Genomic DNA, 17,175 nt, shown 5'->3' on the forward strand with positions numbered 1-17,175 from the left:
CAATTAAGTTAAAATTATTTATTTTTATTTTCTAATAATATCCTTTACCGTATATAATAAAAAAATATGCCATTCTGTATTAAAAGTCAATAAAAAAACAAATAAAAAAATATCTGGTTAAATCTCTATAGTTAATCTGTGGTATATACATCAAAGACATGAGTCGTGACTGTTGACATATGTTCGACTGACAACGACAGCGTATTCACCAATCGGTTCATAAAATAATTTTAGTGATATTTTTAACAACAGTTCTGCGTAGATATCAAAAAATATGCAGCAGCTTACTATATTCATGGTAAAAATTAATGACTTTATAATGCTGTTATTTTTAAAATTTCAATTTATAAGCTTAGCCTATATAACCTATAACTTAACTTTTTGCCGCAAGGATATAGAGAGTTCGCGTACTTATATAGACGAGCTGTATTCTTCAAGTCCTGAAAAAATACTGGAAGCATTAATAACTCTGAAGAATTCCGTGATAGGTAGTAATAGGCAGAAGAGTTCTGTCATTCAACAAGGAATAGTTCCTAGACTGCTTCAACTGATGACCGACGATTCCCTTGATCCAAATATACGTCTTGAAGCAACAATTACAATAGGTAAAAATATATTTCAAAATCATAAGGAAATTGAGTTACTTATATGCTTGGCAAACATGCTCACACTGCTTGTCCTTTGAAATCAATGTCATACTATTGATAGAATTAAGCCTCAGTATAATATAACTGTCACTTCAGTATGTTTTGTTATTTTAATTTTATCGTACTTTATAATAAAATATTTAAAATATTTTAAACACGGTTTCCTTTGATACATAGTATGTGTTTACATAATCATATGTTTGTCTAATATTGTTTAGATAGAAAAAGATGAATTGAACTTTGCACTTGTTTTCTTAATAAATAGGCCAACTTGTAGTAAAGCTGTAACTTTAAATTGTACACTGCATTATTTGAATAAAATAATAATAACTAAATGATAATACTTTCTACAAAGAAATAAATAAAACAAATTTATTCTTTATTATATCACAGGATCATTGGCAAAGGGCACGCAGGACAATGTAACATCATTAGTAGAACAGGGTTCAACTATAGTGCTAGTAGAGTTATTAAGGGTGGTTCCCACTGGTACCAGGTTCGCGGAGGCATGTTTATGTGCATTAAGAAGTATATTTCAACATCCACCAGCTCCAATTGGTGCTTTACCTACTGACATGAGACTGCTGACAAGATTGACTCGTATGTAAACATATATTTCTTTAAGTGGAAGTTAGTAAGTGTGTTCAAAATTATTACAAAATGAAGAAATTGCCAAAACACAAAGAATAAGAGCTGGAAATTTGAATATATTTTATTTCCCCAAGCAACAAACTCACAACCATCACTTACAGTCAGATGCTGCTCCACGGCCATATCTTAGCCACAACCTATTTGTTTACTTATGTGCCACTATTAAGAAACACAGACTAGACAAAATTTTAATAGCAATTATTACTATTATAAATTGAACGAGAAACTAACATAAATTTACATATATTTTATAATTTTAAAACATATTGGCATTTCTTGTACACCAATTTTAGTCAGATAACAAAAATAAATCTACATAATTGTATTTCATTTTACTTATTATTCCATTTGATATAAGAATGAAACAGAGCTTAACAAGGTGTGTTAAATTTTAAAAGTGATAAGAAATTTAAATTTATAATATATTCTGCATGTTTTAATTATTTTTTAAAGTTTTGTTTGATGGTGTCATAAGATCATGGTTTAAACTTGAACTGCATATAACATAATACTGGTCATAATTAATTTTATATTATAATAAAGACATAGTCGTGGAGTGCGTGCGACTGTAAACGCGACAGTTATGGTTTCAATTTCATATTTTCATTTCCTCGTCCTGGTAACTAGGCACCAAGAGTTCAGCAGAAAGTGGGAAACGGAAGTTTCTTAACACAGGGTTCCCAGGTTGCCTCCTACCCTACTTTCCTGTATCCCGCTCAAAGAGAGTTAAGTTAAAAAACGTAATTATGTTTTTTCTTAACATTCTATCTAGTGTTAAGATATTTTGATTTCCACATTCCTATTTAGAGGAAATAAGTCTAAAAATGAGAAGTAAAAGAGATTTACAGTAACATATTTTACAACAGAAATAGCCCGAGACGGCTCACCAACAGCTCGAGCGTGTGTAGTTCGAATTCTCTCAATATGGTGTGGAGGTCCCATAGAACAAGATGCTCTATGCGCAGCGGGAGCTTGTACAGCCATAGCTGCCCTCCTAGTGTGCAGGGGGTTCTCTTCCCCGCCACTGGCAAGGGCTCTACCTGCCTTGGACTTGTTGGCGGCAATGTGCTTCGAAAATGGCAATGTTTGTCAAATTGTGCTTAATACTAAGTGAGTATATAATCATAAGTATTGAGGTTAATACTGAGTGAATGCAATATGTGTTGAGTTTGATTCAAACTGAGTGCAATAGATATTGGCTACTAAATATGTGTAATAGAGATTGCTTTTGATAATATGAGAAAGTAAAACAGAAGTGGAGAATGGAGTGATTTAGCAGTTTAATAGCAAGTTATATATTCGACAACTATTTTTGTACGTTATTTTATATACGCTATTTTTATACGTTATTTTTCTCGGCGTTGTGTTTCCCCGCATAACAAAGGCGTATCTTAACACCAGGCTCCCTCCGCCTACCCTGCTATATGCGGGGTACACCGTGAAGCTAAAGAAAACATTAAAATTTCCAGGCATGGTGATAAAACAATACCAGAATTGCTAACAGTGTTAGTGTCGAGGGATAAACCTTTGCCCATAGCAATGGGTGCAGCGAGATGCCTCACTTTCATACATCGAGCGGGAGCTTTGGCGGCTGATGATAACAGGTTTGTAACTAGTCTTTTATTATTTTTTTACAGCTTATACTTTTATATTAATAAAATAAAGTTGAATATGAATTGAAAAAAACTAAATATAGGCATAGAAAACATCTCTTAAGTTAGGTTATAATGTTGTCGTGGGGGCCATGTTGAATAGTGAGAGTAAATGGTCTGCGGCGGTCTCTTTCTGCGAGTCAGTTATCGCAGTAAAGAAAGACGGTGAGCGAGTCGCCGTAGGCCAGAGGGGATAGGAGAAGGCCGAATGCTCATCTCCCACTCCTTTTACACTAGTGGTACTGCAAGAGAGTCATGGCGATCCTCCTGCAAGTCATCAAGGCTGCGGGTGCCCGGGGTCTCCTAGGCTAGACTTCCATCGAGTCGTAGTGATTGATTACTTAAATGTATATTTTAATATTTTTTTAATATATATATATTACAGGATCGTTTTCGGTGCGTTACCATGTCTCGCTCGCTTATGTACAAAAGACATGCCGGAAGACATTCGGGCGACGGCGGCCGAGACCTTAGCTTATTTAGCAGAGGTAGGTGGAAAGGAACTCCTAGTGTGTGAATATCACTTCCAATTGTGCAATGGTTCATGTCGCACATTTGAACGTAGCGTGACTCGAACTCGCGTCGCCATTATTTTGTTTAATCATTAAGAAAATAATTCCCAATTTTTTTCCTTTACTTTGTATCCCGTAGTTTCTCGGGTGGCAGACGGAACATAGTGTTAAGACACTCCGTTGTGTTTATGCTTTAAAATACATGTTTACAAAATACGCTGTTGTATTACCTAAATAAAATAGATTTTGCTATGCCAACACGAGCTATATACACGTCGACTCTTTTTCTAGTAATTATTATATATTTTTTAATTATTCCAGGTAGACACATCTCTCCAAAGGCTAGCAGCCATTTCAAACCACCTAATGTCCTCATTAGCGGACATTGTAAATTGTTCGTCAGCTTCAGCCAAACAAGGCGCGTTCAAATGCTTCGCATCTCTTGGCGCTAACGACGAGGACATAAGGAAGAGAATAATAGAAACACACGGGCTTATGGTGCATATTGTCAATGGAATGTCTTATCATGAGCCGTCGGTGAGAGTTAATGTTCTCTTCTAGTTCTTTCACCTTTAATATTATTAGATGTTGTTTTTTTAACTGTATCCTGCAAATAGCAGAGAAGGCAGAGGGCAAATACTATTAAGACACTGTGTTCTCTATGTAACGTTTTCGAAACATTGCGTGTTGTGTGGGGTAATTCAACGCCGCGCTTTGTCATTTTACCGAAGTGAGGAAATGAGTACTTCCTTTTCCCGAATGGCAATTTAACACACAATTATCGCGTTTACAGTTAGTCTCTAGCCCACAGCGCCATTCTTGCTATAGGCAGACATAGTTAAAAAATTAAAATTATCTTTTACAAATCCCATCGATTTCACTTACTTTTTTAAATATAAAATAGAATATATATTTTTTTAGGTACGATTAGCGGCTGTGAGATGTCTTCATTCACTGTCGAGATCGGTTCAACAGTTGCGAACAACATTTCAGGTAACACTTTTGTTTATATTAATGAAATATTAATGAAAATTATAGAAAATTCATTCATGTTTTCTGTATTTGTAGGTGTCATTTTGTCGTTGTTTATTTTAATAAATTCCAGTTTCCTGTTTTTTTTATCTATACGTTTGGCATTTGGCGTATGCAGTTTGTACTTTCGTCTATCCAATTTCGATACATTGCGTGTTGATTCGCACAACTCAACGCCGTGCTCTATTTTGTTACCATAGCGAGAAGGTAACAAAAAATCGTCACTCCGAGTGGGAATCGAACCCACAACTGTCGCGCTTAAAATCAGATGCTGTGCTGTGCTGTTATATAGTACAGCCTTCATGTAAAAATGAACTCATAAATATATTTTTATTAACTCGTAATGATAAATTGTATTTGATTCTCTATTGTTTTTGGTCAATGATTTTATAAAAAAATATTAATTTATTAATACAATTCTTATCAAAGTTTATGTAAATTTGTATTTAATGTTGATTAATGTACATACATATAAGTATTGTAGTTTTTCATTTCATTTATTTAAATTTATGTTAATTGGAAATTTAATTCTAGAAATTATTAATAACAAATCAATTAAATTACAGGACCATGCAGTATGGAAGCCTCTAATGGAGTTACTAAATGATTCCCCCGGAACTGAACTCCTGACCGTCGCATCCTCTACTCTATGTAATTTGCTGTTAGAATTCTCGCCCGCAAAAGAACCTATGTTGGACCAAGGTTAGATTTATTAGTTGCTTTTACTTTTTAGGCTCAATTCCACTTTAACAGGGTAGGCACAAATAATTTAGTATTAAAACACACTACTATGACTATACTATTTACGCATATAGGATGCGTAAAAGGAGCGCAGACACTTCCTCCCTGTATATCTTTTAAATACAGATACCGTTCAATTACAGGTACGATTTTATCGTAAGTATAGATAAATTATTTTGTTTAAATGAGTTATTGGTTTTAAAATCAGGTGCTGTAGAAATGCTGTGTAACTTAACAAAGAGGCCAGAGGCGGCATTACGGTTAAATGGAATTTGGGCGTTAATGAATATGGCTTTTCAGGTATATATATTACGTAAAACATTACGTTTTTACTTCCACGTTTTATTTCGAGTATAGCCGGGTAAGTAGAGGGAACCTAGTGACAAGACATTCCTTTGTACACAGCGCAAAAATGAAAATAATTCATCATCTCCGAGGGGGATCAAACCCACATCCATAATTTTTACAGTCAGATGTTGCCCCACTGCGCTATAGTGGCCTCTAGAGGAAAATGAATTATTTTAATTTTCTTGCCCTGGTATGAATACAACGCTTAGCGTTGAGCTCCATCACTCAACACATTATGTCTCAAACATTGGGTGTGCTTTTGGAATGTCTTAATACTAGCTTCCCTCTATCTATCCTGCTATATGCAGGAAACAGCTTAAAACTAAAAAACCTATATTTTATTCGCTTTTATAATTCCAGGCTGAACAAAAAGTGAAACAACGTATATTATGTTGTTTGGGAACAGAACAAATGTTTAGGTTGCTAGGTGACGGTGATACAAGAGTTATTATGAAGACATTAGGTTTATTAAGAAATTTGTTATCAACAAGACATCATATAGATGCTATTATGGCGGAGTATTCATCACAAGTTATGCAGGTATTTTTGAATAGTTAATTTGATTAATTTTTGCTTAGTCGTGGTGCAGGAGCACAAGAATGTGACTGTAACGTGACAATTGTGTGTTCGATCCCTACACGAGAGAATAAATTATTATTTCTTAACATTTTTATTTCTTCCCTCTGGCACCAAGGCAAAACAACAAATCAATTAACCTGGCTTTGAGTTCCGCCACTCAACACGCAATGCCTTGAGAAAAACGGCGGAAAGTAAGGAACGGGGTGTCTTAACATTACCTAGTGATCCTCTGCCTACCCTGCTACGGGATACAGCAGGGTAGGCAGAGTGTGAAGCTGATAAATCCATTGAAAAAATATATGGCGAGTTGAATGTTTGATTTGCTAGGTTTTGTATTATTACCTCAAATATGAGAAATATAGTGATTAAAATTTATTTCCAGGCAGTAATAGTAGTATTAGAAGGTTCATATCCAGCTGAGGTAAAGGAACAAGCGCTCTGCATACTCGGTAACATCGGCGACGGGGAGAAGGCGAAGGACCTTATTATGGCCAATGAGGATGTGTTGCGGAAACTTGTTGATTATTTGGTAATTTGATTATTCTAATTTTATAGAAATGAAGAGGTCGGTCCTGGCGGACGGGCACAAACGTGCGACTGTATATTTATAACTTTATTACTATAATAAAATTGATCCTGTTATGTTTCAGATAAAATTATAGTTGTTGAAATAATGATATATCCATTAGTCTGAACTTATATTAGTTTCTGAAGTTTTGCGTATTGTTAATGCGGGAATAGAATAATCTGAAGGAAGAAAATATAATGAAGTCAAACCTGCGTATATCTGCATATAATTCGAAGGTGGCTACGACTGTACTGTAAGTGGTGTGGTGGTTGCAGGCGCACCCGGAGAGCAAGCTGCAAGAGGCGGCGCTGTTCGTAGCGGGCAACCTCGTGTGGCGCGGAGAGGCCGGCGCCGCCTCGCGCCAGGCGCGTCTCGCCGACCTCGGCGTGCTGCGCGCGCTCAAGCTGCTGCGCGCGCGCCACGATGCCGCGCACCTGCACGACAAGTGAGTCCTTGTCGCCTTACGGAGGACCTTGTAGCCGTATTATAATAAAGTATTTACATTAAATGTACTTTAACTTTTATTCAAATCCGTTCAATTGTTTTTACGTGATAGTGCAACAGATATCACAAACTTTTACATTTATAATATTAGTATGGTGTTTGAAAAATACTAGAGACTATTATATTACTACTATTATAAGACTATTTGAAAAATAAAAAAAGTAATATAAACAGCAGTCTCAATATAAAACAAATCCTATTGAAAAAAGTCAACAAAAACTTATGTCACTCTTGTATGAAATTATACACATTCACTTTCTCACACTTATTGTCGGCACCACAAACTGATGTCTTATCAAGTATATTTATTAAATTGAAATATTTATAAATATTAAAATTGTTATAGCATTTGAATCGATTTCTTTATAAATATATATTGCATATCTAGGCTATATATTCAAATCCTACTCATTACTAATATTTGATAGAGACATGCAAATTAATTTTATTATTTAATATTTTCATTATATTTCGTTTTTAAATTGAGTAATTCAATATATTATTCATATTTATATATGTTTTTCTTTTGTACAGAGTAAAAACAGCGCTCGCGCAGTTCAACGACTTCACATAGACTTGCAAGTGGAGTGAAACACTATGTCTATAGTCTCTAGTGATATCGAGTCATAACAGTTAACTAATCATAGTTCTGACACTAAGTATTTAATTTAAAATGTAAATAGCTCTGTTGTCTCAATGAATATTATCGATGTTATTTATTTTAGTTATCGTGTTGACTATTACATTCATTTCGTTCATTCGCTGTTATTCCTACTTTCATGCGTACACTATATTATATTGCAATATTGTTATTTTTGTCCAGTTTTAATTTTTTTTATTAATATAATATTATTATGTATATAATGAATCATTCTCATAATAAATTAAATCATGCAATTCGAAGGTTTTAACCTTATTCATCAAGCTAGCTAAATCATAAAAGTAGTTTGACTACAATATAGTTAAATTTTTAGCAATGTTTTCGGCTTATTGAAAATATATATACTTATGTGTAATAAAAGAAGCACGGTACAGAAACGTGAAGTGATAATGAATGTGAGTGATCGTAGCTTTTGATATAACATATTGAATTGGAGGAAAGACTGGTTGAAAACGTTGCGAGCGATAGATTGTAAAAGAAATCTTTTTTTTTCATAAAACATGTATACGTCTTGTATAAATTGTCTATAGCTAAGCATCTTGCCATAGAGTTTTTATTTTGCACGATATTTGTATAACCTGTATTGTTACGTTTACACTCTTGTTGAAATTCATAAGTAAGGTAAGAGTCCACAAGCACCAATCCATTCTAAACTCTTCAATTCCATTTAAGTTCCTGACAGGCAAGCATGATAGACGTGGATGTCGAGGTTATTTCAACTCTTGCTGTAGTAAGCTGTAACAAACCAAGCACCCTGTTCCTATGAACGGGAACGACACACTCCGCAGGCGTGTAAGCGTAATATGACGATAGCAGGCCAAATTGTCTATGACATACAGATAAACGATATATATTTAATCTATATTTGTATTCTAATGACAGTATAGAATCTCATTATTATTATAAGCTTATGGAATTGTGACGTTTATAAGCTTTTACAAGTTAAGATGTGAAGTTTCGTATGCTTGTTTTCATTATGTATTAAATATTGTAATGTTGTCGTTACATTTTCATTATAAACCATATATTGTCAAATATATGTGTATACATCCTGGTATAATTTGTCTTAATAAAGTGGCAGCAATCATTCCAGGCTTAAATTTGCTATATCACAGAACTACTCTTCGCATTGGTCATTTACTTAAGACTATATTGTATTGACTATTGGGCTCGAATTACAATAATAGAACAATATGATTATAGAAAGTAAGAAAATATAAACAGATATTTGCCTAATTGTTAGTGATGGTTGTGGGGTTGACTCACATTTGGAGGAATGAATTATTCTGTTTGTTTTGGTAATAAACCAAAGCGTAGTTTAGAGTTCTGCCAATCAACGCGCAATGTCCCAAAAACCTGCCGGTACCTGCTGAACGGAATGTCTTAACACTAGGTTCGATCTTATGTGTGATGAAGCTGAAAATAAAAGAATGAATCGGTCCAATTGTTGTAGCGCTAAAAAAATATATATTTTATTGAGACAAGTTAAATCAATTACTTATTATTTTACAATCAATACATACTTTAAATACGAAAGTAATGAAATATTGGTATAAGTAATATATTTTGTGTACATTAAAAATAGATTTAAAATGAAATACTCATATTGGTGTTCAATTTTTGTCATATCCGTGTAGCTTGCTGTTCCTTGTAAAGTATTTTATATTGAAGATTTTATAAGCATCTTCTATGGCCTAATTTATTTAATTCAGTAGCAATTTGTAAGGGATATTGTTAAACTACCTTCATAACAAAGTTTACATGCGTTTGTCTATTTACGATGGTTGTGGATTGAAATTTAATCAGAGCAAGGGACTAACAATGAATTATGTCAGACGCTGTTGAGACGGAAGGATGTTGACGAACGATGAGTCTTACTTGTATCGTATAAAATATTGAGAGATTACACTAAAAATATTATACAGTAGACGTATTATATAGTAGTGGGATGGTTGGAGGTTCGATTCCCACTCGGGGGAATTAATTATATTCACCTTACTTTACGCAAGCAAAGCAAGGCGTTGATTTCCGCTACTCAATATAACACGGCGGAAAGTTGAGAGTGGAGAGATTTAATCCTTGGTTCCTTGGGATTACCCTACCATGTGTGGTATGAAAGAAAAGAAAAGAAGATATTTAGTATTTAAATATCTTTTTTATATATCTATGAAATTACGAAAATTGTGTAAATGTATGTGTGACATATTTCATGCCAAGATTTTATTACTTATAAGTAATATGTTCTTATTTGTTTTTTGTAAGTGACATATTAACAGATATTTATTAAGGTATATAAATGAATTTTAAAAATCTCATACAACATTGCTACTGAAATTGTTTTTATTGAGTATGCTAACAGATCATCGTTTGAGTAATAACGTCATATAAGTAAAACTTTTTTATTTATTGCAAGTCAAAGCAATTATGATTAATAAAAAAATATGCAATGCACCGTGAAACATTTTGACTGTACACCTGAGGGCTCGATCCTGGCTTAGAGGAATTAGCATATTTAATGTTTTTTTTATTATTTTTGTTTCTCCACTATCCAGCACACAATGTCACGAATTAGGGTAGAGAGTTTCTTTTTAACTTGTTATAGGGGTAAAAGTAAAATAAAAAAGATATAAAAATTAGATTATATTGAATGAAAGCATTTCCTGATGGCCGAAATGAAAAAGGTAGAAGAAAGACATACTTACATATTATTAAAAACTTATATGGCATTAACACTCAAACGATTATAATATCAAAGTAGTCTTAATCTTATAACGCATTGTAGTATTCATATAATATGTATTTAACATTTTACATAAAAAGATCATTGATTACATAAAAATTATGTAAAATTGTTAAAAAAAAAATCAACTTAAATAAATTTTAAATCAGTTCATGTTGTTGTAAAATTGTGAAGCCTTCGTGCTGAAACTTAACGTTTTTAGCAAAATTTTTCAATGATAAATAAAATAAATGAAATTATGGGACAAAATCGAATTTTGCAAATTATGAACTAAAATGAAAAATTAATGTTTATGACATATATTACGAATTATTGTATGAATTTTATTGCAATATTGTAGATCTTTCCTTTGCGCCTTACCTTGTATCCTTCGCTCTGTCAAATGACTTTATTTATACCAGTTAAGTTTTCTGTTAAATATGAACGGATAAAGAATATTAATTGTTGTTTTATTTCTACGTTTTCTTTGAGTCATATTTTGCTAACTAATAATGTTTCTTAAACAATTTACCAAAATAGAAAAAATATGTTATGGTACATCACGCATACATCAGGGTAGGCACAGAGTATCTTGTGTGAAGAGTTTGAGATACTTCGATCCCTAGGCTTTGCCCAGTTTTCGATTCATTGGTAGTTAAGTGTATCCAATACTCAACGCTGAGCGAGGAAATCCGAAGCGAGGAAATAAAAATAATTCATTCCCCCTCGTGAGGATCGAACCCACAACCGTCACGTTTACAAAAAAACGCTACTTTTAACTAGAACTCTAATTAATAATTTCTCTCTCTAGTAATTTCTTACTAGGACTCTAATATATTTTCAAATAACGTTTGTGCAATTTGGATATATATTTATATTAATTGTTGCTATTATATATTGCTGCTATATATTGTTGCTATAACACATAAGTATTTCAAGTTCAAAATTGAAATTATTAAAATTGAAAATGTTAATTCAAGTGTATATTGAACTTGCAATTTAGATTTGAATGAATGTATATTTATTCTTAAAAGATAGATACGACGATATATTCTAATCTATTAATATTAATGGAAAAGAAGCAGTTATTTGAAAATATATCTGCACCAAAAATTTCCATAAAGCACTTATACCACTTTAGCATTTTATTGATTGAAGAACTTGACCTTAAACTCTACTGGTATCGAGGCATTCAGCAATATCCAGTTAATGTATTCAGAGAGTAGGCACTTTATACGAGACTTTCCATTTAATTCACTCTAGGTCGAAGCTATAGTTAAGCGCATAGTTGCTTGGAAGTTATTTAACAGAAATTGATCAGATACTTTGATTATAAGACATTGTGGAAATGAAACGGAGGTAGCGACTTCAAATTTCATATTGGAAAAGGCAAGATTTCCTTTTGAGTTCATTAAAATTCGTTTGATAAAATAAAGATTATACTAGCTTTTTTGCTGAATATAAACCCAAATTCTTCATACGATAATAATAAGGATTCACAATTTCACAGGTATTACCTAAGCCTTTTGTCTCAAAAGTCGATTCTATTTTTATATTATCACGCTGCTCTTTGATCTTTACGGCGTCAGCAAGTGTCACTTTAAGCCAGATACCAACACGGAGTCGGAAGTTTTAACCAGCAGCTTCTAGTGTCACTCCATTAGCGCTTTGCTTACACAACCTGAACGGCCCCGTGCTTTTAATATTAAACTTCAAACGATTGTATGCCTTATATCTTGTTCTACAAGATAGAATATTCGTGCTTAAGCTTTCGTTGTATTCCTTTGTGGATCACTAGATTTAAACATTATGGGTGTTAGTGACGAACGAACATAATCACGTTTAGATTTTAGTTTCGTTGTCGGAGTTTGGAAGTTTCATAATGAAGTGTTTTGATTTAGATACTAGATTCTTTTTTTTTTTTGCTTTTTAGAGACTGGTAGAAGTAGAAGTAGTACCTAGTTTAGGCTATACTTTATTCAATATTTTTTTACAAAATGCTTGACCATTACTGCTAAAGATTGAAATGGGGCGCAGAGTTCGAACGATTGTATTTTACGATTTTCATCTTCACAGATAAAATGTAATACCTCTTTTCCACTTTCCGGGTTTTTAGAAAAGTTCATAGATTAATCTATAGTTGTAATTTATCCTAGACGACCGGCGATTGCTGCTATATACATAACACTCTTCGTAGTAAGATTTGAATCCGTAACCTTTTAGAGCTAGATATGTCATAATAACGACGAATTGATAAGGATTAGTGAAACGATCATTTTATTAGTAACTTAGATGTTCTAGTGTTGGTTAATTTTATAGTTATCTAAGTAATTATAAAATTAAACAGTTCCCATAAATCTAATGCTATCATTAGTATCCCGTATCCCACATTATATATCCCGCTATATGCGGGATATATAATACGCAGGGTAGGCAAAGGAACCCTGATATTAAGACGGAGTGTCTTAATATCAGGGTTCTCCACTTTCAGCCAAATTGTTCGAGGCAAGGCGTGTTGAGTTGTGGAACTAAACTCCGGGCCTTGGTGCCAGAGTGAATAAATGAATATATTAATCAACAATAATTCATTTCCCCGAGTGGGGATCCAATCCACGTCGCGTTCACACCCTCGTGCCGCTGCGCCACAACGGTAGAGTTTAAATTATTTGCTCAAATTCATTTGAACAACTTGTAACAAGTAAGTATGTAAGGAATTCTATTAGATAGATACTCTGAATGTTGAACGATCCTCAACTTTTAGGACTTACAAGATGAACTTTGCCTCGTGAATGTTAAATATTTTCTTTGATCTCAAGTACTTAGTTACGTTACAATTTTCAATAGCGAAACTTTAGAAAAGTTAGTGTTAGTGTAATATGACAGGCATGAGTTTATATACACAATATGTACAAATAAATTTAACTTGATGATGATTAACATCGGATGTTGTGATATATTTTTATTAAGTACTAGCGGCCCGCCCACGTCTTCGCCTGCGTGAACTACGTTATTATTAATAATTTATTATTAATAATTAATTTTCTGTCTCCATAAGTACCTACGTCCTATAAGTGACGTCCATGCAAAATTTGAGATTCTAGCATTTGTAGTAACGAAGTTTCATACAAACTTTCAACCCCCGAATATTACAAATTCCCGTCTTAGCTAGCACCTACGTCCTATTATGTAAAATTTGAGATTCCTAGCACATGTAGTTTCTGAGATTTCGTGATGAGTGAGTGACCTTTCGATTAATATAGATCTCCAGTATCATTAGATGTTTTTAATTTTTTTTAATTGTTTAGGCGAAATTAATCATATTGAACGTACTATAACTACTTAGGTATTTACAAAGTTTTTTTAAATTTACTAACAAACAAAACAAAAATATTTCACAAGTTCCATAATAAACTTTCGCTGTCCCCATAAAACACACTGAACTGAAACTTGTCACCTCGTTACGCAAAACTGCATGCGTCAGTAATGGCGTCGTAAAACGTGACGATGCAAGCGTCGTCTGCCATCAACATGGACGTGCATCTCTTATCAGGGCACAGGTGGCTGTGCGTGTGCGCGGAGATAATTATGCTGTACGACACTTTAGTTATGTGAAACACTGGAATTGTGAGGTTGTTTTTTTTTGTATTTATTACAGGATTTAGGTTTTTATTTATTTATGTAAGTTGCTAGTACAACCGAGTATAATTTAGGCCGACTAAACGGAATAGTTGTGGGATCGATCTCTACTTTGGTAGGCAATAAATAGTTTTGGGATCAGATCCTGGTAAGCAATGCGCGGCATTTAATTTCTTTTAGGGTTGCTATCTTCTAACATAAAATGAGTGCCACTACTCAACATGCAATGTCTCCAGTTTGGAGGTAAGTGGGAAACGGAATTGGAACAGGGTGTATGGATTTGGTTCTCAGATCCTTTGCCTACTCTGCGATGTGTGGGATACAGTGTGAAGCTAAGAAAACCTTTATAAAGAACTCGTATAACAAAAAAAGTTTACATACTATATTTAGAAATAAGTACAAGATGAAAAACGATCAAACGAGCATTTCTAGGATACTACGGCTTACTTCTTGCAGAATATTTGAAATACCCGAAAATAATATAATATAGGTACATCCAAATATTTCCATGCGCAATAAAATTTTTATTGAACCCGAAGAAGATAAAAATGTAGGAAAAACCTTTAACATAAGGACTTGCGTAACATTATTTAATATTCTGTCTCAGTAGGGTTGCTTCTCGCCGTTTGTCTGTTTACGATCCTTCGGGGCACGTTGGGACGCAAGTATCGAGGCTGCCGATTGAGAATTTACTCAGGATCGGAGTAAAGCTTACCATCTCTATACTGTTTAAAAGTTTAAACAAGAATTTTCAAAAATTTCATTATGTTCAAACTTTTAAGGAATCCATAATATTTTTATTATGGAATATTACTACATACAGTGGTACTCCACTCCGCGAGTAACTCGTGTCCGGGGAAAAATACTTTTTCAGCGCCCCCATATAATTTCATATGTAAAATAAATAAATCCATAAAGTCTTAGGCTCAAGCTAAGCTTTAAACGAATGATCCTTACATAATTTAATCAAATGCATATTATGTAATTGATTAAATATTTTATTTAAATAGTTTTGCGGACCATTCGGCGCCCCTTTGGGAGTAGCGCCCGGGGCGTGATACCCTTGCCCCCCTATCCTCCCTTCACTACGCCTCTGGCTACATATACATAAATATATGTAATAAAAAAAAATACATAATTTATTTATTAACGTAAGAAATGTAGCAAGTATTCCCTTCAAAGAACGAAATGGAAAATGTAATAAACGCGTTCTATTCTTGTCCAAATCTGCCTCTTCTTGGCATTTCGGGCGATAAGTTATAACACAAAAAGCTTCACGGAAACACTGTAATGGCAATCATTGAGATAAAGGACGAATCTCGGGCGACAAATTGTTCCGGACACGAGCAGAAATTGTTGTTATATATACCTACTTGAGAAAATACAGGACATAAAGTGAATGAGTAGAGGTGTACTTTACGTACAAAATGGTAGGCTATCATTGTTCGCTCTAGTTTTGAGTGGACTTCTTAAAAATGTTGTCTTAATGATGCTATGTGCTTTTTGTTATACTTATCAGTGAAAGTACTTACAAAAATGTTTAAATATGAGGAATAAAAAATATGTGTAATATATATTTTTTTTCTATATTTGTTACTTAAATGTTGAAGAGACGCCACGTAAAAGCATGACTTTTTGTCACGTTCCGCCTGAGCCCAGCGCGCAAGCGAAAGCGCGAATCAAACAGATAAGGATACACGATCGGCCTTATTGTCCACACTGCTACGTGTATTATTAATCCGTATAATTTAAGTAGAAAAATATATGAATTAACGTGGCAAACGACAAATAAATGTTTATTTATCGTTAAAATTCAATTCACTTCTACCATGACTTATGCAAATACCTATGTATGTATATGATAATTTAAAAATAATGGCGCGTAAACCTTTACAAAAGAATATATCAAAATACGAAAAGCCATTTTTCCAATTTTCATTAATTTTCATAAAATAACTCTTCCTTCTAAATAAAAGGGATATAAACCAACGCAACAAACAAATCGGATTACCGTGAAGGATTACGGACTTTAAATAAAACAGAAAGCGTCAAATGTCATGCTTCCAGATGAGGGTTTGACAAACTAATAACCCGCGCTTCGTACAGGCTTCTATTAAAGTATACCCAATTTAGTAAGCCGTGTAAGGTTGCGGCTAGCGAAATTAAGTAGCTTGAAAGCCTCGCCTACAATGGCCGGTCGACGGTCTAACGTTTTATATTGAAAGAGGTTTAATAAAGACCAGTCTAGGTAAACAGTGCCTGGGAAATCATACGTGTGATTTGTTTGTCTAGTAGTCGTCTATTTCTACTCTTAGCATTATGAGAATATAACTCGCTCTAGATGCTTATTGAAGTGTTAATATTGGAGTTTCTTTGGAGTTCGTAAGATATTTTGTATTTATGATAGTATATTGACTTTCTCTTGTAAGTGCTATTGAAGAAATATACATATACTTGAGCACGGCCGTTTGTTTGTCTGAAGTATTCGAAGGAGTAATAGCAGACATTACCAATTTTTTTTTCAATTTCGTGTACTAGTATTTATTCTTTGCTTCACTCAGCTATTTGTTAAAAAAAAAAAATATTTAATCGTATTAAGGGTACCTGCACTAAGAGTTATCTCTCTAGTGTTCACAACGCCAGGTACTCAACGCCAGGCAGCCTTGTTGCCAGAGTCAAGAAATAAAAATATTAATAAATAATAATTCATTCCCTCGAGTGGGGATCCAACCTACAACCGTCGCCTTACAGTCACACCCTTGCCTTGTGCCGCTGCGCTATGACGGCCTCTAGTAGCTTTAGTATAAGCAATTTAGTAATTACAGACAGACATTTCATTATATATCAATAGGCACCAAGCGTGCTACTGCATCTGAAATACCAAATTCAATATCTAAAATGTAAATGGGTATAGGGACGCCGGGA

The 17,175-nt window shown here is 33.7% G+C and overlaps 1 protein-coding gene across 2 annotated transcripts; it reads left to right on the forward strand.

Annotated features, from left to right (window-relative positions):
• Nucleotides 1–146: 146 nt before the first annotated feature.
• Nucleotides 147–11,072, forward strand: LOC146537548 (armadillo repeat-containing protein 8-like). Of its 2 annotated transcripts, none has more exons than XM_085187992.1 (14): nucleotides 147–298; nucleotides 392–605; nucleotides 1,041–1,247; nucleotides 2,165–2,408; nucleotides 2,768–2,902; nucleotides 3,336–3,438; nucleotides 3,784–3,999; nucleotides 4,384–4,455; nucleotides 5,061–5,196; nucleotides 5,444–5,535; nucleotides 5,944–6,123; nucleotides 6,545–6,691; nucleotides 7,006–7,224; nucleotides 7,769–11,072. In XM_085187992.1, the coding sequence occupies exons 1-13, from the start codon at nucleotides 275–277 to the stop codon at nucleotides 7,177–7,179; spliced, it is 1,944 nt and encodes a 647-aa protein (XP_085044118.1). In that variant the 5' UTR covers nucleotides 147–274; the 3' UTR covers nucleotides 7,180–7,224; nucleotides 7,769–11,072. The 2 variants fall into 2 exon arrangements, with proteins under 2 accessions (XP_085044118.1, XP_085044116.1); XM_085187990.1 differs by having other exon boundaries at nucleotides 7,006–7,175.
• Nucleotides 11,073–17,175: the final 6,103 nt, after the last annotated feature.

This window comes from Heliconius melpomene, chromosome 7 (genome assembly GCF_056956725.1).
Source record: "Heliconius melpomene rosina isolate 202511_hmr_F chromosome 7, ASM5695672v1, whole genome shotgun sequence".
Lineage (NCBI taxonomy): Eukaryota > Metazoa > Arthropoda > Insecta > Lepidoptera > Nymphalidae > Heliconius > Heliconius melpomene.